Source organism: Pelobates fuscus, chromosome 1 (genome assembly GCF_036172605.1).
Source record: "Pelobates fuscus isolate aPelFus1 chromosome 1, aPelFus1.pri, whole genome shotgun sequence".
NCBI lineage: Eukaryota > Metazoa > Chordata > Amphibia > Anura > Pelobatidae > Pelobates > Pelobates fuscus.
In genome coordinates this window covers 68,402,674-68,426,908 of record NC_086317.1, presented here as the reverse complement: position 1 = coordinate 68,426,908, position 24,235 = coordinate 68,402,674, and the positions used below count along the sequence as shown (strand labels likewise).

General features: G+C 40.1%; 2 protein-coding genes across 2 annotated transcripts; one reads left to right on the top strand and one right to left on the bottom strand.

Moving 5' to 3' along the window:
* Window positions 1-1,687: 1,687 nt before the first annotated feature.
* DNAJC30 (DnaJ heat shock protein family (Hsp40) member C30) lies at window positions 1,688-3,760 on the bottom strand. The gene has a single exon (XM_063449531.1). The coding sequence runs from the start codon at window positions 3,722-3,724 to the stop codon at window positions 3,020-3,022; it is 705 nt and encodes a 234-aa protein (XP_063305601.1). The 5' UTR covers window positions 3,725-3,760; the 3' UTR covers window positions 1,688-3,019.
* Window positions 3,761-3,990: 230 nt separating this feature from the next.
* On the top strand, window positions 3,991-18,972 carry BUD23 (BUD23 rRNA methyltransferase and ribosome maturation factor). The gene is made up of 12 exons (XM_063443643.1): window positions 3,991-4,193; window positions 4,765-4,802; window positions 4,906-5,001; window positions 6,229-6,311; window positions 6,413-6,509; window positions 7,422-7,518; window positions 9,453-9,503; window positions 10,571-10,656; window positions 11,806-11,851; window positions 15,730-15,791; window positions 17,254-17,343; window positions 18,102-18,972. The coding sequence occupies exons 1-12, from the start codon at window positions 4,146-4,148 to the stop codon at window positions 18,154-18,156; spliced, it is 849 nt and encodes a 282-aa protein (XP_063299713.1). The 5' UTR covers window positions 3,991-4,145; the 3' UTR covers window positions 18,157-18,972.
* The last annotated feature ends 5,263 nt before the right edge of the window (window positions 18,973-24,235 follow it).

Below are 24,235 nucleotides of genomic sequence, written 5' to 3'. Positions count from 1 at the left end.
ATGTATTACATTAATAAGTCATCACAAAGCTAATGAAGAGAGTGATGCTAATGAATTTAAATTAGTCTTTCCAAGTTATTTTAAAGTAAACTATGTTTCTGTTGAATGAAAAGTTTGTTACTACAAGGTGGAATTTAGTGAAAATTATAATTATGTAAACAAAAACAATTCTACGATAGAAAGATTTATGGGTGGAGAATTTCTAGAACAATAAGTATTGTCAACACCATAAACATTATTTGAAGAATTATTAGAGAACTTCATGGTTGATAACAACACAACCTTTTGAAGGTTTGCAAACTATTATGAGATTTATAAGTAGCGTTGATACATTTCAGGTAGTTAGAACCTACTGAATATATAAATTAAATACTATGATTGTAAAGTACTGATACAATTATCACTACTGGTATTAATGGTATAGGAATGTAATTCATGAATACAAATGACCTAAAGATTTTAAGGTTGCTAGAAACCATACGATTCATGAAAGTATAATTGGACGGGATATACAAGCAATACATGTATTAGTACTTAAGTAATATCAGGTATTGAGAATGAAAATACGTGTCTGTAGGAATATGATAGTGATACACAGGTATTATTTAGAAAGTTACGATCTTGATTTTGTTGTCTACAAAGACATGACTGTAGATGAGCAGGTTGATCTTTCTGATTGCTTTACATTGTTTATTGGATCAACATTTGTAAATATTTTATTTTATTCATTTATTATTGTTATATATATATGTATATATTATGTTCAAGTAGTTATGATGTAACATGGATATGGATATCAATACATAGCTGAAACAGGAAGTTTGATGTAAAGTAAGCAGTATAAGGGATAGAAACTCGACCTTCTAAGAACTCTCATATAATAGAAAGTTGTGACTACATCTTGTTCTATGCTCAATGACTGTGATACGAGTGATGTATGAATGGACAGCTTAGTGACATTGTGTTATGGTTTTAAGACAAACCATAAACAGAGGGAATGTAGAATATTGCATATTCTATGTTTCTATTGATTATATATATGGATGTGTGGATTGACATAAGAAACAGATGGTATCAATAAGTCACAAGGGTTTCTTTGTCTGAGAGCTCTGGAATGTGGATTTGGGGGTCTTGTCCTTATATGGCAAGAGTATGCTCTGACGTCAGTATGGGCACTTCTATATAGTAACGGAGGGACACGAGGTCTGTCTCTCTTCGCTCTAGGCTCTGGTCTCTCTCTGGGCTCTCTCTGGCTCTCTCTCGATGTAAAGATGTAAGGGTGTAAAGAAGTCCAGCAATTACCATCTGCTGTTGAACATCCATTATCCTGTAACATCCTTTGTTGTTTTATTATGTATCAGTAACTAAGAATAAACCTGAAGAAACCGTAAGTCAGATTGCGTATTATTACTTTTCAATAATATAGACATATATTATTGTGGCGAGCATTTGGCCCAAGACTATATATACAAAAGACGTATATATATATATATATATATCAATCAACTGAAGACAAGAAGAAATTAAGAAGATTTAACTGTGACGATTCTAAACGACATTTTACACCAATGTAAATGTAGTATTAAGAATGTATACATGAAAAAATAATAAAATTATATAAACCGAAACTTGGTTTAAAAAGATCTTTAATTTCTCCATGGATTAAATAGTTTTTGTTTTATACAATTGGTATTGTAAATAAAACAAACTATTTCAAACATTCAGCAGGAACTGTACCAGGAGGTAGTTATAAACCAGTCATCCCAAAAGGGGCTTGCTCTCAGACTCATGCATGTCCCCACAACTTTTGACAAGGCACTCTCATAGATTTTAATGTGCAGCTGCACAGCTCCCTTCAGGGGAAAAAAAAATTTGTTCTACTAGCGAAAATATACAAGTCACAACTAGGCTTTTATTACTTGCCCAGGAGTTATATTATTGTAAATCCTCTATGGGCAAACATGTCTTCCACTTAACACCTGTAGACCAGAATTGGGCATAAATTGTCCAAGAGTACTGGTCAATGTTTTTTGGTGCAAAACAACAATAAAAGTTTTTTTTTCCAGTTAAATATGTAGCAAATTATATACAGCCATTTCTGAAAGCAAACAGCATATACAAATGAGCAGCTTGTTTCGGCACCAAATTAAACCATGTTTCTTTTAACAAATGTTGAGCAAAGTATGTTACAACTTGTTTCCATTGTTTTAACAGGAGTGCAATTAAATGTTTTTGAATAGCCAAGGTACTCTTGCAGGAGTATGGTCAAAACAGCTTGTGCACAATAGGTAATTCGGGTTGACAAAGTTCATAATTGCACAATATCCCTTTCTTTAAAGCCATCTTAGATGAGACTTTCCCCTTACCAGAAGGAGAGAGGACAACCAAATCATCCTCAAAATAACACTCACACAAGTCTCAGCTAATAAAAAGTGCAAAATATGATGCAGACATGGCAATTCACTATGGTGCATGATGTTGTGAATGGCAATATATTTTTTCTTTTTACGTCCATACTGTCAAACTGGGAGATAAAAAATAAAATAAAAGTCTCCTGGACAGCTATGTTCTCAGTTTGGCTCCATTGGCCTAAAATGTGAAATTCACTTTTAATTCCAGACCACACAAGGCACAAAGTAAATAACCTTGCAGTAGTGGTTCCCAAACCAGTCCTCGTGGAAGCCCTACCAGTCCAGGATTTAGGGATCACTCTGTTGTGTCCAAGGTGTATTTTCTTTTTCCTAAAAAACACCTTAGATACAACTGGGTAATCCCTGAATCCTGGACTGGTAGGACAGGGGTTCCACGAGGAGGACTGGGTTGGGACCCACTGGTGTAGTCAGCAGAGCGTGGGTGGCAAGTGTCTTATTCCCACCATAACAACTTCATACAGATTGCTACCTGTGGACCCCAAACTGATGGGTTTGGTAGCCAGAATATGTTAAAGTGAATAATGTCCCGGGATACCTAGCACAGAGGACAGGACATTATTTAAGTGCAGGTTTGTGAGCAGCTGGAGTCATTTAAAGGAGAAGAAGAAGGCAGCGGCAGAGAGGAAGAGCAGCAGGGCAGACACCTCGCTCAGTTGGTGGAAGGGGTATTTCTTGCTGGGCTGCCTCCTCACTTTCTCCATGTAGGCCCTCCTGGCTCTCAGCAGCCGCTCCCTCTCCAGCTGCTCCCCGTAGTGGGCCTGGTAGAAGGCGTCGAAGTTGAACATGGCCTTGGAAGGGGTCCTGGGGCTGCTGTCCCCCCTGCGGCCCGCGGGCCCTGCCCTGGCCGGGCTGTCCACTCTCCCGCTGGGCTTGCCGGCGTTGCGGGCCTCCTCCAGGCTCAGCACGCCCAGGTCGTACTTCTTCCTCAGGCTGAGGCTGCCAAGGACGTGGTAGGCCTCGGTCACCTCCCCGAAGCGGAGTGCGGCCTCCTCGCTGCCGGCGTTGCGGTCCGGGTGGAAGCGGAAGGACTGCTTGTAGTATGCGGTCTTGACTTGGGCCTGGCTGGCGCCGCTGCTCACCCCCAGGATGTCGTAGTAGGCCGTGCGGGAGCGCAGCAGGGGCGGCGCGGGCCGGGGACCGTTCCTCCCTCGGTGGTGGTTGTTGTTGTTGGTGGTCGCCCCGAGCCGGGGGGCCTGGCTGAGACCGCGCACTGACAGTCCGGCGGGGGCCAGCCCGGGGGAGAGCCCCAGGAGGCTGCTGCACGTCCACAACCTCCGGCTGACCTCCGCCATTCTACTGGCAGCAAGGGGCCCGCTGTCCGGCGTCTCAGCCAATAACAGCGCTCGGAGACCGCGGGGGGCGGGGCTTGGAGGAAAATAAAACACACGTGACGGAGCGCTTCCGCGTGGCGATTGGCCGCTGGCTTGTGCCAATAAATAAACAGCCAATGACATCTGGGGAATCAAAAAGCCGAGCGAAGAAACGTCACCAAGCGATAGAGGCGCGACACGATGTTGTAAACACTAGAGAAGTAATTGTTAACGAATTTGATTCTAAGCAGAGAATTCCAGGCTGGAAAAACCAAAACGCGCAGGCTCCGCGACGAGCGAAAATCTGTGTTACGTCTCGCGTGCATAGTACTCTTGTGCCTTGGACGAATGACGTATTATGTACGCGCCTTCCTGCACGTGTCGGGGAAGTTGAAGCGCTATCATGGCTAGCAGCGTACGGCGCCCGGAACAGACTGGACCCCCAGAACTGGTAATCATCACACACACATTAATTAATTATTATTATTACTGATTCCCCATGATACACATATTATTATTATTAATTCCCCATGATCTGCATATTATTATTATTAATTCCCCATGATCTACATATTATTATTATTAATTCCCCATGATCTACATATTATTATTATTAATTCCCCATGATCTACATATTATTATTATTATTATTATTATTAATTCCCCATGATACACATATTATTATTAATTCCCCATGATATACATGTTGGTATTATTATTATTAATAATAATTCCCCATAATGCATCATACATGTAAGAGATGAAGGTATATTTATATCTGTTGTGCCCATCACAGGTTACTTCCTTGCCATCTATATATCAGGGCTGCCTTCCCTTTGGCAGTGCAGCTGCTTTGCTTTGTGTCTGGGAAGGTTTGGCAGTCACCTGGTTAACTATCTAACTGTTATACAGGTGGAGTGCCAATGTTTTTAGAATGTTCCCAATATCTCAAAAAGGCTGATTTGGAGAATGTACTTAGTTTGTTGTTTGGGTAGTAACTCATCTTTTCTTTTCTTTTTCAGTTTTATAATGAAGCCGAAGCAAGAAAATACACCCAGAAGTAAGTTGTATTTACATTTGGTTTTGTTCTGTATCGTATATTTTTAATGTACGTATATTTATGTGCGATTTTTTTTTTTTTTTTTTTTTTTTTTCCTCAACAGCTCCCGGATGATGGAAATTCAGACGCAGATGTCTGAACGTGCGGTTGAGCTTCTGTGTTTGCCAGAGGATCAGCCTTGCCTTCTTTTGGATGTTGGGTATGTTACTTTTGAGAAATCATTTACTTTGTTCTATTAACTATTTAACAAAACAAAAAAAATAAAATAAAAACACCGTTCCTGGTCCTGCCGTTCTAGCACGACATCAGGGCTAATCGTTATAGTGTGAATTGTTAGGGATGCAAAATCAATGTAAAGTAAATTTAATTTTTTTTTACAAAAATTACCAAACTGGAAACTTTCTAAAGGAAAGATTTATTAAATGTTCAATTTGACATTTACTTTGAATTACAAGCAATTCACCTTTGAGTGAATAACCCTGACTTTGTGTAACTATCCCAAAATAATATTCTGCAGCTTTGTTAAAGGGTTACTCCAACCAAAAAGAGTGTTTTAATACAAACTGTTTTTGGATGAGCTAACTCTTGCTGGTATGCCCATCCCTTAAAAAAATGGAAAAAAATATTCCTCCTCTTTCTATCCCCCACCAAAGCCAAGTTCTCTCTCAGCACCGTCATTCACTCTTATTGCAGGTGGAGAGCTGTCATGGAAAACGGGTTGAGAGGGGCTGTGCCACCGCTTGACTGTCAGTCACCCGCATGCAATGGCTAATGATGCTGCCGGGTTTGCATACAACCTCTGGCAGCACCACTAAAAACACTGTATGTGCACAGTTTTAAAACTAATATGTTGCACACAGACTCCAAGTCATTGAATGAGTCTTGGTGCTTGGAATTACCTCTTAAATGTGTTTCAGCACCCAGAACACAGGGTCATTATGTCCTCTGCATTGATTCTGCAATCAGATTCACCAGTAGTCAAACGTGATTGGTTCCCAATCTCCCTGCAAACAAAACATTGATCTGTTTGAATTTTATTGGGGGTTATTTATTTTATTCTGTTTGTAATTATTTTAGGATCATTTTGTGATCAACGCTAATAATGTAAATAGATTTGATCAATCATTATAGCCCTACATATATGCTTACATGAATATGGGACAGCCATTAAAACATATTCTGCAGTGCTTTACAATTAAAGAAAGAGGATAATTAGAGGTGAAGAAGGCCCTGCTCAAATGACCTTATAAGTTCCTGAAATGCAACATATATTCATACATTGCTGCATTTATGTTAAAACTATTTACTTTGGATCAGTCCTTGTCTTTTTATTGTACGTCATGTCTATGTTCACAAAAAAAAGGCTTAAAGTTTCCTGTAATTAAAACAGGTGTTCACGCTGATATATTTTTTTCGCCATCTCTAGCTGTGGTTCAGGCCTGAGTGGAGATCACATCTCTGAAGAAGGACATCATTGGATTGGCATAGATATCAGCTCTGCCATGTTGGGTTTGTCATCCTGATTTCACCTTATGCCCAAATCATAATGGCCTTTTCTTGTCTTGGCATATTGTAAATCCCAGCTTCTATTTGTTTTTTGTTTTTTTTAGATGTGGCATTGGATCGTGAGGTGGAAGGGGACCTGATCAGAGGAGACATGGGACAAGGAATCCCATTCCGTCCTGGTACCTTTGATGGCTGCATCAGGTGAGAATATTTGGAAGGTCATTACTGAGTAACATAGCCTCTTGTACACAAAATAATACAATATACACAGACCAATACAAAAGGCAAAAAGGACACTGCACATGAGATGGGTTCTAGCCATTGAAACTCGTTTATTCAGAGTGCCTAGTTAAATAGCCCATGAACTTATAATCTAAAGGACATAATGGGATGTTGAGACAAGAGGTGGCAGGGGGAATTTGGAAGTGATGGGCAGAGAAATTAAAGGAAAGTTACAGCCACTGTTAATGTGGAATGAGGGGGTAATTGAGTAAAATCCCAAGCAGCTGGAGGAGCATGCTATACATTTAGAAGGAACCTGCGCAGCTGGGCGGGTAGGGCTTAGAGAAAATGAACTGGCTGATACAGCAACACACAAATACACCCTTACATTCACTCACTCCATGCAAAAATATGCCTACATTCAAACACGCAAACCATGCTAAATACAAGCCTGTAATGATGGGCAAATAGTAAATCCTTAGCTGTCAAAGCATTGGGGCATTGTAGAAGAGATGGGGAGCCATTTTTGCTATAGTAGGGCCCCCAAAAAAATTCTTGCACCAGGGCCCTCTCTACTATCATAACCACTACAGCGCACTGAAGTAGCTATGGTGCCTGGAGTGTTCCCTTAATATTCTGATCTGGTGCTCGCACATTGCTTGCTGTGTCTATTCTAGTGTGCAAAGTCATAAGCAAAGCAGGATGCGCAATACTAGACTGAATGTCCTCATGCTTCTTAATTAAACTTCACAAATAGAAGTTCAAGGATTAGAGATGTACAGAACTCCTTAAACATTCGTTCAATGAAATCTTGAGCTGTAGCTTAGATGACGGTAGGTTACTGAAAGGTTTTGTATTGTTGAGTAACTGGGATGTCTCTTCCTTTGTTAGCGTTTCAGCGCTGCAATGGCTCTGTAATGCGGATAAAAAGACTCACAGTCCACCACAACGTCTCTACCGATTCTTCTCCACTCTTTACTCTTCCCTGGTAAGTGTCCGATTCTGATAATTGTTAGTTGCAGGGTATTGATAATAGGGAAAAAAACTCCTTAACATATTTTCATTTGGCTTACTACTTCCCATTATAAAATCATTCACTAGTTTGCATACTGTTCACCAAGAACATTATATTTAGACACTTTTTGTGTTTCACAGCTTGGTCACTTATTTTACCTTTTTATCTCTTCGCTATTGTTGGACAATATTGGTTACACTGGCACCACTGTACCTTTCTAAAGTTAAAGGAACACTATAGGCACCAAGACAACTTTAGCTTAATGAAGCAGTTTTGGTATATAGATCATTCCCCTGCAATGCCGCTGCTCAATTCTATGCTATTTAGGAGTTAAAGGGACACTATAGTCACCTTAACAACTTTAGCTTAATGAAGCAGTTTTGGTGTATAGAACATGCCCCTGCAGCCTCACTGCTCAATCCTCTGCCATTTAGGAGTTAAATCCCTTTGTTTATGAACCCTAGTCACACCTCCCTGCATGTGACTTGCACAGCCTTCCATAAACACTTCCTGTAAAGAGAGACATATTTAGGCTTTCTTTATTGCAAGTTCTGTTTAATTAAGATTGTCTTATCCCCTGCTATGTTAATAGCTTGCTAGACCCTGCAAGAGCCTCATGTATGGGATTAAAGTTAAATTTAGAGATTGAGATACAATTATTTAACGTAAATTACATCTGTTTGAAAGGCTCTGTCAATCATAGCCAAGGGAGGTGTGGCTAGGGCTGCATAAACAGAAACAAGGTGATTTAACTCCTAAATGACAGTGAATTGAGCAGTGCAATTGCAGGGGAATGATCTATACACTAAAACTTCTTTATTTAGCTAAAGTAATTTAGGTGACTATAGTGTTCCTTTAAATCACATTGTTTATACAGGCCAAGCCTCACCTCCCTGCATGCTACTTGCACAGCCTTCTTAAACACTTCCTGTAAAGAGACATGTAATGTTTAAACTTCCTGTATAGCAGAGTCTGTTTAATTTGGCAGAACATTGAGTAGGGGCATGATCTATATGCCAAAACTCAATCAGACAACATATTGTTTCTTCCTAGTTTATCTCTGTGAAACTAAACTCCAGAGGCAGACAATTGCCCAGAGCAACTGCTTGCAGTTACTTCCTATTGAGCTGCATTGGGAAGTTTGTGATTAAACAGCCATGGAAAGTCTGGGCTGGGAAAAAGGGGGAGGGCTTACATGGGCTTCAGACAAGAGGTCTACTGGTTTTGTAATTTTGTTAGATAGACCCTCAATGAAAAAGATACTTAATCAATTGCATGCATGCATGTTTTCATTGGAGGTGTATCTACTAAAGAGTAAGTCACTTCTTTTTAATTTACTAAAAGGGACACTATAAGCAATATAACCCTTTCATCTCATTGAATTTAATATAGTGCCAGGAGGTGTGGATTTCTACTTTATTTATTTATTTATTTATTTATTTATTTATTTTTTTTTAGACCTCACAAATACCCATTTTTTAAATGAAGGGATATTGTTTCCATTGAGCAGGCACAGTTTACCATGAAATGGCTGATTAGTATAATGTTGTTTCATGTAAGAATATATTGGAAGCAACCTTGTATCTCTTTAAGATCTCGAAACTGATGTAAAAACTCCTGAAAAGAAAAAATGGCGCATATATGAAACTCAAAAGTCTTTACTTCCTGACTGAATTTTTTTTAATATATTTAGGTGTCGTTTGAATTTCTCATAGTACAAAATATTACAGTAAATACCTCATCATAGTTTGGGACTGTTTGTATAAAATCATTTTGTTTCCCCACATGTATAGTACCATAATACAGCTATGAGTGTGATTGAGCCGTTGTGGAATATTCTGACTGGGGACTGTAAGTTGTAGTCTCCAATTGAGCCATCCTGGTCATTTCTATGTTTTATCTTGTAGGCTCGAGGAGCGAGGGCTGTTCTGCAGCTGTATCCAGAGAATTCAGAACAGGTAAGTTGTGGTGTTTGACTGTTCAGGCAATTTTTTTCCCTAAATTTTTTTTTTTTTTATTAATCTAGTTGTCATACCTGACTGTCCAGGTATGCTACAGCCAAAACATGCCTTGCAAATTAGCGTAACTAAAGGAGTGCCTGAGCACCCATGTTCTTGTATGACCTTACCTAGTAGATGCTCAACATGATTGAAGCATCATAGGGCAGTGAAGACACTCTGAGCACCTTAGTAACTATAGACATTTACTTTCTGGGAATTGTTAATAGTCCCCGGAGTACCCTGGCACTGTCTCTCCATTCAATGTTAAACTACTTTCGAGCAGTTTAACACTAAATAAATTATTGGCCACCCACAGCCCAGCCCCTGCTAGAGGTAAAGCTAGGGCAGAGATTACACACTGCTTTGTAGACCTACACAGTCACACTGGCAATGAGCGCACTGAGGGTAAAAGGAGCCAATCTAATACTTAATTAGCCCACAGGAGGGATGGGCTGCTGGGGGGGGGACTCTTGTTTATCTTTTAAATATAAAAACAATGTAACTTTTTAACACTGAACGAGAGGGTGGAACCAGGGGCCTCAATTAGATGAAGCGAATACAGTGTCTGTAAATACATTTTTAACTTGTCTTATATCCATTCCAAGTACATTGAATGCATTATGTATCTCAGAAATACATGATGTATTCAATGTAAACTATTATGATGTACTCTCGTTACCTCCGTTCCAGCGCACCATCTTCCACCTCTGGTCCGCCCACACTCCTTCCGCAGTCTTCTGTGTTTTTCTGTGTTTGGAGACAAACCTCCTGATGCCAGCGTGCTGACTTTGTAGTCCGTTCCTTCCATTTTCATAGCAACTATGGGCAGTGGTTGCTATGTGTGTGAAGTGCTGAAGGACCACCTGTGGGGGTTCTTTCCTGCTCGTAATGCTCTGTCAGATGTCCACCAGTGAACTAAATTCTTATATTTCCACTTCACCTTCTCAATGATCCCTTCTTTTTCTTTCCACTCTATGTATCGCTCATATCCTACAAACTACTCTCTTCCTCGGTTTTCTTTGCAGCTGGAATTGGTTACTGCACAGGCAATGAGAGCTGGCTTTACCGGTGGAATGGTTGTTGATTATCCCAACAGTACCAAAGCTAAGAAGTAAGCGCAAACTATACTTGTGTATCTACAACCAATATGAATAATCTATGACAGAGTACAAAGACTATAGTATCCAGTGTGTGTGTGTGTATTTGTGCATGATGCGTCATGTTGTGTTTTTTTTATTAAAGGGAACTTTTTACATAGGAAGTAAGTGTGTGTGTGTGTGTGTGTGTGTGTGTATTTTATCCTCATAATGTCTAAAGTGACATTAACGTCTCAAACCATTTTTGCTTAATGAAATAGTTTGGTTGTACTGATCATGTATCTGCAGTCTCACTGCTCAATTCTCTATAAATTACTTTTGTTTCTGTTTATGCAGTTATCCTCCACTGACTGTGACTGACAAAGCATGAATGAAATTGTTTTGCATTTCCGGTCAGAAGTAACTTACTTTAGAAGTTTTTATCTCTTGCTCTGTAAATCGAACTTTAATCACATACAGGAGGCTCCTGCAGATTCTAAAATGCTATTAACAGTGCAGGAAATAAGGAATCCTAAATCTAACAGAATTTGCAATAAAGGTGTAAACATTACATGACTTATAACAGGAAGTGTCTAGGAAGGCTGTGTAAGTCACATGCAGGAGAGGCTAGGACTGCATAAACAAAGTAATTTAACTCCTAAATGGCAGAGAATTGAGCAGTGAGACTGCCGGTGCATGATCTATACACCAAAATGGCTTCATTAAGTGAAAGTTGTTTTGGTGACTATAGTGTACCTTTTGATTTTCTTTCTCCAGCAGATTGCACTGTTTCTGAGAATTGCCTGTGACCTTTCATTCTGTGTTTTGATTGTCCACCTGTTTTAAATAAGCTCATTCTTCTAAAGTATTTGCAAGGCACTGAATACTAGGAGGGAATTTTTGTTTCGTCTTTGCATATTAAATATGTATTCCATATGCACAGTATAATGGTTTATTTTATTCCTGCAGTTTTATTTTAGTTATTTTGATTCCACTGGAGAGGTGGATTTAGATGTATCTTCAAAATTGCCACGATGGTAGTGGGTGTAAAAAACGCAATGTTTCAACTGAGCAAAATCCATAACATTGTGTTCTTTTTAACATGGCCATATATCCGACTAAATGTAACTGATGCAGTGCTTAGCATTATCTGTTACTTATCCATTCATCTCTGTTCTGTCTAGGTTTTTCCTGTGTCTCTTTGCAGGAGTGGGAGGAGTATTACCCAAGGTAAGTCTTGATTATGGTTGTAATCTGGGGCTTATTCTCTAAACAGTAAGTTCGCATCCATCTTATTGTGCCAAATCTGAAGCTGGTGGCGAGGCCTGGTCCCGGCACCAGAAGGAGCTGACATTCTTGTTACATAGGCTGAAAAGAGACTTGCGTCCATCGAGTTCAGACTTCCTCACATTTGTTTTTTGTTGTTGCTCAAAAAGAAGGCAAAAAAACCAGTTTGAAGCACTTCCAATTTTGCAACAAACTAGGAAAAAAAATCCTTCTTGAGCCCAGAATGGCAGTCAGATTTATCTGTGGATTAACCCTAAAGTTGAAAAACTATATCATTACATATTATGTTTTTGCAAGTATGCATCTAGTTGCTGTTTAAAAATCTGTACAGATAAAGGCCCTTTTAGCCGAGATATCGGGGAATTGCTTCGGGGCCCTCAAAAATCTGCATGGGACAAAATGGCGCCGAGAGATGAAGGTTCCTCGTACTCCTCAGAAGACCTCTCCTACGACCCTGGAGAGGTAGCCTCGCCTGACCCACCAAAAGCGCCTAAAGCTAAGCCGCCAGCCAACGGGGACCCGGTCACAGCAGCCCAATTGAAAGACATGCTCTCTGAATTGAGAGCGAACATAGCGGCTCATATGGCCGATTATAAAGACGCCATTGAAGGCGCCACGACCAAGATTACCCAATTAGAGGCTGCAACAAGCACACCAGATACAAGACTCACCACTGTGGAACGCAAATTGGAGGAACTCCAAGGGCAACAAAAAACCATGGCAGACAGAACCGAGGCACTGGAAGACCAAAGACGGAGAAACAACTTGAAAGTGCGGGGAATCCCAGACTTGGTGAGCCTGACCGACCTGCCGCACTATGTGCGCGCCTGCTTATCACGCTATTACCTCCGAAACAAGCCAAGGTTGAGAGCATGTTCCGGCTGCCGAAACCGGCGTCCGCACCAACAGAGGCAACAGCAGACCTGATAATTAGATTCCAATCCCTGCAAGACGTCACCTCGATTCGCACAGCGGCCCGGGGACATACTTCCCTGCTGTTTGAAGACTCTGCCTTATTGCTATTTCCAGACCTCAACAGAGGTGCCATGGCGTGGCGTAAATCCCTGCGACCCTTACTGATCATCCTAAGAGCTAAAGGCATCACCTACCGCTGGGGGTTCCCAAGGGATCTGTCCTTTACACACCAGGGCTCGACATATAAGGCTCAGAATTTCCAAGAGCTGGAAAACCATCTGCAACACCTGAATCTACTCGGACTGGGAAAGACTGCAACAACGGACCTGGCACGTCTGAACGCCTCCATTATCCTGGAGTTCACCTCACGCTCCACACAACGCAGAGTGCACGCCGGGGACGGAACCTGAGCAATGCCGCCCAACACTCGGTCTTTCAAACCCACGACGGGCCTGCCGGTCTGCACCACTGCATACCGCATATATGATAAAGTTGCCATAGACTGTTCTTAGTATATTTTACACGGTTTACTCTATACAGTTTATTTTATACTGTCTCGCCCACCACACACATCTTGGAAGAAAAAGTTTGTTTCTCCCCTAGGCCCACTCATCAGGCACACACTGCGCCATTAGTCGCTGGGGACTGTAACGGAGGCCATCCCCCCTCCCCATCACCCCTCGCCAAGTATTGATAACATGACAACGCATCTTAAGTGCAGACCCAGAGAAGGGCTCCATGTCCCTAAGAGGTATTGCTACACGCAGGTGCCTTCCCGGACTTATCCCATCCTATTCTAGTGGGGGTAATAACTGTGACCTCTTAACATTACACTCTAATGTAAAACTTATGTCATGCTCAACTAATTCACACATTCCCGAGCCATGGTACCCGATATGTTAAAAGTCACCGTAGCACATCACCATGGACACCTTAGTCTGATTAGTCTGAATTGTTTAATATCATAAAAGTGCTTGACTTTATCTGCCACACACTTGTTACATTTGTTTGACGTGTGCTTGCATTTGCTGTTAAGGCAAGGGAGCTTATTGTTATATGCTGCACAATAAAAATAAAGAATATAAAAAAAAAATAATCTGTACAGACACTGATAAAACCACTTCTTCAGGCAGATAATTCTACATCCTTACTTTTCTTATGGTAAAAAAAAACCCCCAAACTTTCCTTTGCCTTAGACGAAATCTTCTTTCCTCCAGTCTAAACGCATGACTGATTGAGGATGGAGCACAGCCAGTTTGTTAAAGGGACACTATAGTCACCAAAACAACTTCATCTTAATGAAGCAGTTTATGTGTATAGATAATGCTTCTATACACGTTTCACTGCTCAATTCAGGATGCCATTTAGGAATTGAATCACTTTGGTTACTGTTTATGCAGCCCTAGCCACACCTCCCTTGGCTGTGACTGACACACGTTTTTTTATCTCCTGCTCTGTAAATTGAACTTTACTCACACCCAGGAACCTCCTGCTAGCTCTAGCAAGCGATTAAAAGAGCAGGGAAATCTAAATTAAACACAATTTGCAATAAAGGAAATGTAAACATTAGAGGACTCTTTAGAGGACGTGTTTAGGTAGAATGTGTAAGTCACATTCAGGGAGGTGTGACTAGGGCTGTATAAACAAAGTGATTTAACTCTGGATGAGTATCATTTTGCCTCTTTATAAATCATTGGTAAGACCACATATTGAATATGTGTGCAATTTTGGGCACCTGTTATAAAGAAGGATATTATGGCACTAGAAAAAGTGCAGAGGCGGGCTACAGAATTAATAAAAGGAATGGAACATATCAGCTATGAAGAAAGGTTAACAAATTTAAACCTCTTTAGTTTAGAAAAAGTCACCTGAGAGGGGATATGATAACATTATACAAATATATTCGGGGCCAATACAAACCATTGTGTGGAAATCTATTCACAAACCAGACTTTACATAGGACACGAGGTCATGCATTTAGACTGGAAGAAAGAAGATTTCGTCTAAGGCAAAGGAAAGTTTCCTTTTTTTACTGTAAGAACAATAAGGATGTGGAATTCTCTGCCTGAAGAAGTGGTCCATACAGATGTTCAAACTGCTACTAGATGCATACGTGCAAAAACAGAATATTCAAGGATATAATCTTTCAATGTAGGGTAATAACTGCTTGATCCAAGGATAAATCTGACTGCCATTCTGGGGTCAAGAAGGATTTTTTTCCTAGCTTGTTGCTTCAAACTGTTTTTTTGGGGGTTTTTTTTGCCTTCTTTTGGATCAACAGCAAAAAACAAATGTGAGAGACTGTACTTGATGGACTCAAGTCTCTTTTCAGCTATGTAACTCCTAAATGGCAAATAACTCAGCAGTGAGACTGCAGGGGCACCATTTATACACAAAAATGGCTTCATTAAGATAATGTTGTTTTGGTGACAATAGTGTCTCTTTAAACATGCACTGATTATTGGGAGATATGTTAGCTCTCTGATCATGGGGGTTGCAAAAGTTTAGATAAACAGTGATAGGAAGTTTGCTGTATATTTTCTTCCACCATCTCCTACCTGCATTCCTTAGGCAGCTGGATGTGTGGGATAATAATTCTACATGTAATGTAGTTTAGATACTCTGCTGTGTGTGATGGGAGTGGTCCATTATGGGGCAGGAGGGGAGCATATTTAGTTTTAATAAATTAGAATGTGTCTGTAACATTCTCATTTAAGCTGGTTTACATATTAAATGTACCGTTTAGAGTCAATGCCTTGTTGATGGAGTAGGGCTGAAAACCTGTTTAGACATTGCACATGGTTGTGAATGGAGAAGATCTCTAGTGAGCTGCACCAGTGAGTTTGCCATTGTTACTCTCACACCATCTCTGTTTGCCTTGTTGTAACCTTGTCTTATTGTTGCAGGGTCTGGGAGAAGGTGCAGCGAATCAACGGGCCTCTAATCAGGTTTCTTTCACTAACCAGAGGTAATACTAGAAAAGATAAAGTATGTGAAGAAAAATTAGGAGTAACTGCGCTAAGGAGTTGCATAATAAAAAAAAAATCAAAATATGCAAATATTAAATTTGCAAGTAGCACCTGCTATGTATATGAATGAATTATAAAGTAATGTTTTAATTATATCAGGAGTATAGTGTGTGGGGAGAAAAATATTAAATGTTCTGTTCGACCTATAAACCTTTAGCCTGTCTACAGAATTGTTCCTTGGAGTTAGAGGAACCGAAAATGACTTTCAATCACAATAGCAGACATACAGCTCCTATTAACATACTATCACACCAAAGGCTGCTCTGGCATTTTTTGCATCCTTTACATGCAATGCCAGTCATAAAGAATCTTGCTTTAAAAAATAAATACATTTTGCTCTGAGCACTTTTCTGTTTTTTGCTCACAATGTCCATGACGTTAGCGGGGGTAACTTCCATCTCTCTTTGTCAACTGTAATTGTGGCATCATATTCCAAAGCTATTGTTTGGCACAGAAAGCCTGTATAAAACTATGATTTAAAGCTTTTACTCAACAAGTTGTTATATATGGGCATTTAGCAACATATTGTAAACTGAGCTGCAATTAAATAGCAGAAACCTATTTTTGTTTCAGTATTTTATAGCAAAGAATGTGTTTAGGAGCTTTTTTTCTGTCAGATAACACACTATTCTTTGAAGAAATATAATGCTTGATATTCCATTTTCTTGCACTTATATTCACACACGGTGCTCCACACAAAGTAGTGTTTCTACCTCAACACATTTAGAGATGATTCTTGCACAAGAGATAATTTTACTTTTGACTAGTTGTGAAATACAACAGATAAACTGTTTGCAGTCAGACCGAATGACACTCCTATTTAGTGTCATGTTATTTTTGCTAAACTTTTAATATTGTACTTTCAAATATAGGCGGGGGGGGGGGGGGGGGGGGTATAAGCACACTGTTTCTAACAGGTTTAGTGCCTTTAAGGTGCATTTAAATAAGCATGTGGTGTTTTGAGTTCAGTAAAGTTTAGTCTAAATGATATCACTGTTTTTTTGTATCGAGTTCCAGCATACAATGCAATTTATGGTTCCTTATGCTCTTGGACAGGTCTGCAGGTCTTAGCAGCTCTAGTCGTTATGGTGCTTGGAGGGTTTCTTTAAGATAGACATACTCACTACAAATGCATTAAAATGCCATATGTTTGTTGTGCGGGTAATGTTTAATGTTTGATCGCGATGAAAGATGCGTACGTCTGTCCATTAGTGCTGTACGGCCCAACTCCCCTATCAGCCGAAGGACGGACACACAGCAACGAGAGGTTTATAGTCATGTTGGCTACAAGGATCTGGCATGTTTTCCTGCCTCTCACATAATCTGCATGGTGTTGTGTGCAATAAATGCTATAGAAATAATTTTGAAAATGAGAGTCTGACTCTCGCGTTAACATTGCAGGTCGCGTTTTAAAAACATCCGGGGAAAATCTGCGAAAAAAAGCAAAGATTGGATTCTTGAGAAGAAAGAACGCCGTCGACGGCAAGGAAAGTAAGTAATCCCACTGATGTCTATTTTGTACGACTTAACCCATGCTCATGCAGCTTTAATTTTGGAAATTGCTCATCTATTGATTGCCTGTTGGATTTACCTGAGAAGCTGTAAGCCTGGTCTAAGCTTTAAAGAGTGTGCTGATAATATTATTGTCCTTAGTGATACGAGTCTCAAGATGTTTTCTACCAATCCCAACTAGTAAGGCTTGTTTTCCAAGTCTTTTCTATTATAAATTACTGCTACCTTCTGACCAAATACAAATCTAGGGACACTGTCACTTAGCCCGTTACCATTTCAGCAAATAGAAAATCTGTCTAAAATAAAAATCAGCTTTATTTATTGCTTTTATGTTGTTATGATTATGATTTTTTTGGACTCTTGTAAGCACTGTACTTCACAGGGTGGTGTTATTGGTTCCCTCTGTGAGCAGGATGCATGTTCCCATCTGCACCTTGAGGACAGTGTGCCCATCCGGCCACTATTTATTTCTTACACCCGAACAATGAATCCCCTCTATACATGTGTCTGCACGCACGTATATATGCCAAGACACCCATTAGTGGCATTGCCACGCTCTCAGATTTCAAATGATGTAATATCTTCTTTTTTGTGATGTAGTGTTGTGAACCATAGGTAAAAGAAACATATTGCAGTGTCCCATATCATAAATGCGAGTAACAGGATGAAAGCTCTGGAATATTGTGTATTTGGTTTACTGTTAAAAAAATTGTAAACTTTTTTTTCTTTCTCTCCAGGGAAGTTCGTCCTGACACTAAGTTTAGTGGTAGAAACCGACGGCCTCATTTTTAAGGACTACATTGGCTCTTTAATCGCTGGAAGAAATAGTGTTGAGTAAATCAGCAAATTTGAAACAATGTCCGCCTTTCAGATGGGTTTTGCAGTGTTTTTCTCAAAGTGTGACCTTGAGGCCTGGCTGGTGATAACCATTCCTTTTTGTGGAATACAGCAATATTCATGCTTCTTGGAGAACGAACACATGTGAGCAGCGTTGGCCGGACATTGCTGGGTGTCCATGTTTGCATAGAAATCTAATATTTAGGCCACATTGCACAAAAGCCTGGAACTCTGCTTGAAACACCAATAGCCATGAACCAGGAGTACAGTTGCTATATTACCAATATATATGTGTATATTTTTATAATTGTATTAATGTTTTTGGGATTATTTTACTTTTTCCAACATTGCTGCTGCTTCGCACTCTGGTACCTAGATTCTGGAGTCAGTCATTATTATTGGTCCTTGTTACAGAGTGTGGAACTATTCACCATTGAAGACACATTTCAAAGGAAAAAGGTGCTTGAGATGACTGCATTGATCCTATTATACTCTTCCCCCATCACCCACATGAGTGTCTAACCTTTAAATCCTCTGAATCTAGTAATGACCTGCCTGTTGCTCCTGGACATATACGTCTAATTTTCCTTCGTATTGCATTTTCATAGCGTAGCTCTCTGTGTAATGAAACACAGCACTTATATCATTTGGTTGGAGTTAATTGCCTGCATTAAAATGTATTGGTAAAACATGGAGTTTGGATACTGTCCACAAAAAGACACCTAGCAAACGGCATAACTGCAAAGTTATGAGCAAATATTATTTAAAGGGTCACTATCATAAACACTGTGTCTTCTCAGAGAAAATGCAGTGTTTCCATTACAGCCTAGTGATAACTTCACTGGCCACTCCTCGGATGGCTGTTAGAGATCCTTCCTGGGTCATGGCTTCCTAAAATGCATCCAAACATTCAGTATCTCCTCCCTCTGCATGCAGACACTGAACTTTCCTCATAGAGATTCATTGATTCAATTCATATCTATGAGGAGATGCTGATTGGCCAGGGCTGTGTTTGACTCATGCTGGCTCTGCCCCTGATCTGCCTCATTGTCAGTCTCAGTCAATCCTATGGGAATCCTTTAACTCAGAAAACTGTTGGCCTGTCACTAACTAAAGAGCATAACTTTTTTTTTTTAAGATGTATTAGCTCTTTTGGCTACATAACTAACTGGATGTAGCTGTAAGAACACAATTGCATGATATCAAATTAGGAAAGATTGTGTGTGTGTGTGTGTGTGTCTCTCTCCATAATAATAATTTCAGAAGAACATTGAAATAATGTGTCTGATACACCTAAACTGAAGTAGGTAGATTGTAATAGTAGAGTAACATTAAATATAGTGCATAACCATCTGCTAAGTTATGCCATGGTAAATGGGCAACAAACCACTGGGTGGCACTGTTGGAACAAAAATCAGACTACTGTAAAAAATTCTAATATTCTATGGAACGAATCTTACACTAGTAAAGTAGCAGATGGCATACAGATCATGCGGTTTGTTTATTTAATAACTGATTATGAAGAAATGATTTTAAAAAAAACTCCACGTAAAGGAGAAATAGAATTATCTTTTCTCCCCTTTATCTTTATAGAGCCTTCTAAGCAACTCAACTACTACAGTGTGTTCTAGTGGCTATTTTGGTTATAGAACCTTTTTTAATGTGATGATCACAAACAAAAATAACTTTTCAATTGAATAGCCATAGTGCCACAACTATAGACATTTATTTTTCATAGAGTAAGATATTGCATTTGGGAAAAAATGAAAATGTGACGTTAGTGGGGGCCGGTATCTCTCTAAAGCCTCGTTTAAGTGCAAGGTAAAGGTTGCCAGGGAGTTCTTGCTACTTCCATCTGAAACAATTTCAAGCCAAATCACTTGCAAATGCATAGGTGAAAAGTTATTTCATGCTACAGTTTTTAGTTTTTGATCTCATTATTTTAACTACAATTAAGAAAGCTGGATGGCTCCGTTGCCACGTGACGCAGTGCCACCCAATTCTAAGCATACACTTGCATGGAAAGGATTGTGGAGATGCCTCTCATTTCACTGGAATTTTGTTTTTCTTCTCACTAAATTAGAAGTTGTACAGAACTGACAAGGGAATTGAACAGTTCAGGCCGGTGTTTCTTATTACGTGGGTTGCTGCTATTTTTTATTATCTTGGAAACAGGCAATTTGGTAAAAGCTAATGGGTCTATTTCCTCAGTTTAATCCTTTATAACATGCATACACTTCCCACCTCCGGCTGCCTTTTAGCTGCATGCTGTGATGAAATGGAGCAAAAAGTTCCACCATCTTGTTGCTGCAGTTTGGGGGTCCTAGCGCAGCCACACACTGGACTTAACGGAGAGCCACACAGAGACAACTGGCGAATGCTAAAATCTATTCTCATTATTGCGGTAGTGATTAAGGAGATAGTGTTGCTTTGCAGTGCTTTAAAATTCTATCTTCGGCTGGACATGCCCTAATGTATGACAAGTACTGAGATCTGTAAACTCTAACATTGTATGCAGTGCGTCACTCATAACATAAGCGTTTCAGAACGCGTTTTTAGTACTTATTTGTACTGCTTACATTTCACCACACGGTGTCACTCTTCTCCCTCTGTAAAAGACAATTTTGGGAAGTCTACATGACTGCTGATTTCGTTCAGGGATGCACATATATAATATAAATAAGGCTGGAATTTATTTACGAGAAGAAATGCACCATCCAACTTGGAAATACCCAAAATCCAATTTTGCATTGAATTTAGATATGTACTAAAATCAGTTCAGATAGGTATTGAAAAACTAGCCTTAAAGCACCACTATAGGCACCCAGACCACTTCAACACAATGAAGTGATCTGGGTGCCAGGTCCCCCTAGTCTTAACCCTGCAGCTGACAACAGCAGTTTCAGAGAAACCGCTATGTTTATACTGCAGGGTTAATCCCTGACAGTCACTAGGTGCTGCTTCTGCGATTTACACGGAGTAAATCACAGTTATTTGAAGCTGGACGTCCTCACAGAGTCCAGCGTCAAAAAAGATCCCCATAGAAAAGCATTGAGTAATGCTTTCCTATGGGCGGGTTTGAATGCGTGCGCATGCTCATTCGGCTCCACACAGGAGCTGACGTTGATGGAGGAGGAGAGGAGATCACCAGCGAGGGAGCCCAGCGCTGGATTAAGTTAAGCAAATAAATGGTTAACCATTTATTTGCTGCGGAACGGGGCCCTAGTCACCTAAATGGTGACTAGGGCTCTCTAGCATCAGGAATACATATTTGTATTCCTAATGCTATAGTGTTCCTTTAATGTATGGCATGGTACAGTAATGGAAGGTGAATCAAGTAAACAAATATATCTGAGTTTCATGCAAAGTATAGAACTTAAGACATTTATCAATGGCCAGATTGCCTCTAAAGTGGTTAATTCAGAACAGATTCAGATTTACATCTGCTTTTAATCAAAAGTATCAACACAGTCTCAGTCCTAACAGCAATTAGTGAGCAGCATTTAATTCACACCCTGGCTGCAGGCAGTCAGAATAAAGGGAAACTATAGTGCCAGGAAAACCCCTTCTCTCACTTACCTATTTCCTGCGCTCTTCCCACATCGCCGACAGCCGGTGGGAGAGACCTAATGCGCATGGCGGGAATGGCCATGCTCTCATTAGTACTGTCCCCATAGGAACGTATTATACAGTGCTTTCCTATGGGGATTCGGGTGATGCTGTCCTTATGCACAGCGTGAGGACATCCAGCGTCAGGCGACCAAAAGTCGCCTAACAACCCGGCAGTACCTTTAGCTATTTATTGCAACTTCAGGCCACACATTTAAAATCGGTGGGTAATACAACATAAGATGGCTTAGCCCACAAACAGCTTAAAATGCTGGGCAAATCTCTGTATTTGATGCTCTCACTATTGCCATGTAAACTCCTGTAAGGCAGTTGCAGGCTTATGGTTTTTCATCCAGAATTCATCTCGGGGGCCGGAAGGCAAGTGTCCAGGCTTTCCATAAAAAGTTCTCTGGCTGTAGGCACGCTAAGCATTTTGACATGTAAATGTTGCTTCTCCCTAATGTTGTGGCACTTGCAGTGTGCAAGTCTTCTTCAACCTTGTAACTCTTGCTGACGACCCACGGAAAAGTCAGAACTGCATGATCCCCATGTTTTAAATTGTTAATGTTCATACATGGCCTGTTTGTTGGATCCTGAGAACAGGTTTGAAGAACATGAATCGAACAGGTGTGGACAAATGGTAGGCAATCGGTTTTTTTTTTTTGGCTGCCATGTTGACATAGGGTCATGACAGTTCTAGTACTGCAACACCTGGGGATCTACTTTCTGGCCAACCCTGTTGGATCTAGAATGTTTCTTCTGGACAACGAATGGTACATAAATGAACACAATGGTAAAATTCTTGAAAAATAAAGAGAAATATTTTAATAACATTAAAGAGAATAGTTTACAGAGAACCCCTGGTTCAATTACTGCCTGCTGTCCCCTTTTTATGGAAAGAGAGTGAATCAACTGAACAATGCTGACTGGTCTGAGGATAAATTACATTTGTTGGAGGCAGGAAACAGGAGCCAAAATCTGAGAACATGGATTATTCTCGAAAAGTCACCTGGATGTATAGAGCAAATAGTTCCAGTAGATGTGTGGCTGAATACACAGGACTGGATGTACTAGACTAACGTGAAATAGATGGACTATGGAGTGCTAGAGCCATTTTATGTAATTGTAACAAGAACTTGCAATTAATGAACTATCTCTGGTATTGCTTCTTTACGTAAACCTCTTCACTTGTTGTCTAGACCATGACGAGTGTGAGGTCCCTAAAAGGATTTGCAAGTGACTGCGGTGTGATGTGAGACAGTAATAATGACATTCATAAAATACACAGCTAATCATTTTTATCAAAGGAGTTGATGCACACGGAGTATCTCTTGCATAAGAACATTTTTCTATAACTGCTCCAATATACTGATGGGGGTTGCAGAGATATTTGATGTCAAACCTAACAACTCCATCAGCCACTATCTGGCACATCCATATGTGACATTCTGTGCTTAAATAGGACCATTCGTCAAAGTGAGTTTTCTGAGCTTAAATGGCCATTTATTTGTGCTCTCCCCTGCCACAGGTACAGTTTACACAACTGTCTAATGTTAAATTACCATAAAACCGTGACATTTCCATACATATTGCATTATCATATCTTTATAGTCTTGGTTTATGTTTCACATCAGGTTTTGGGTAGGGTGTAATGGTATGTTTAAGAATCTGAGTTGGTCTATCAGTAATTCATAAACCAGCTGGAGCTTTGAGACAAGCAACAACAACAGTCCTGAGGCAAGAGGCTGGCCACAGCAGGCCCCTCCAAGAACCCTTGACGAGGTTCAGTTTGTCACAGGGCCTTAATCACAGGGTAGGAGGCTGGCAAACAGGCCCTTCCAAAAGCCAGTGATGAGGTTACTTTCGTCACAGTCTTCATCGTACACAACAGCACCTGTTAAGGATCCTTATCTCCTCTTTATTTCTAATTTGTTTAGAACTTCTTCTCTAAGTTACTATGCTTCAGTCATGAGAACTCTGAGGCAAGTCACACAAAAAGTTTCAAACTGCAGATTTTAATAGGAACATCAAGTTGCCATGGCAACATTTCACCCACACACCGCGGCCTTTGTCAGGTCTTCATTGTGTGGTCAAAACATTGTCATGGCTGCTTGATGTACCTATTAAATTCTGCACTTTGAAACTTGAGTTTGGACTCCTTACACATGGTTTCAGCATATATTTGGAGACTCACAACCTCTGAGTTCTTGAACACCAATCCATACTGCAGATGAATGATTGGACATAATTGCAGTCCCTTACTTGTGTAAATTGAAGAGATCTCTGGCTTTGAAACTTATAGAAATATCTTTAATGTGTCTTTTTATGCTGACAAAGTCCCACACAATGTTTAGAACCCCTACTGACACTTCTGACCTCACTGGGAAATATCAGGTTATTTAAACAAACACAAATGTGGCCTCTT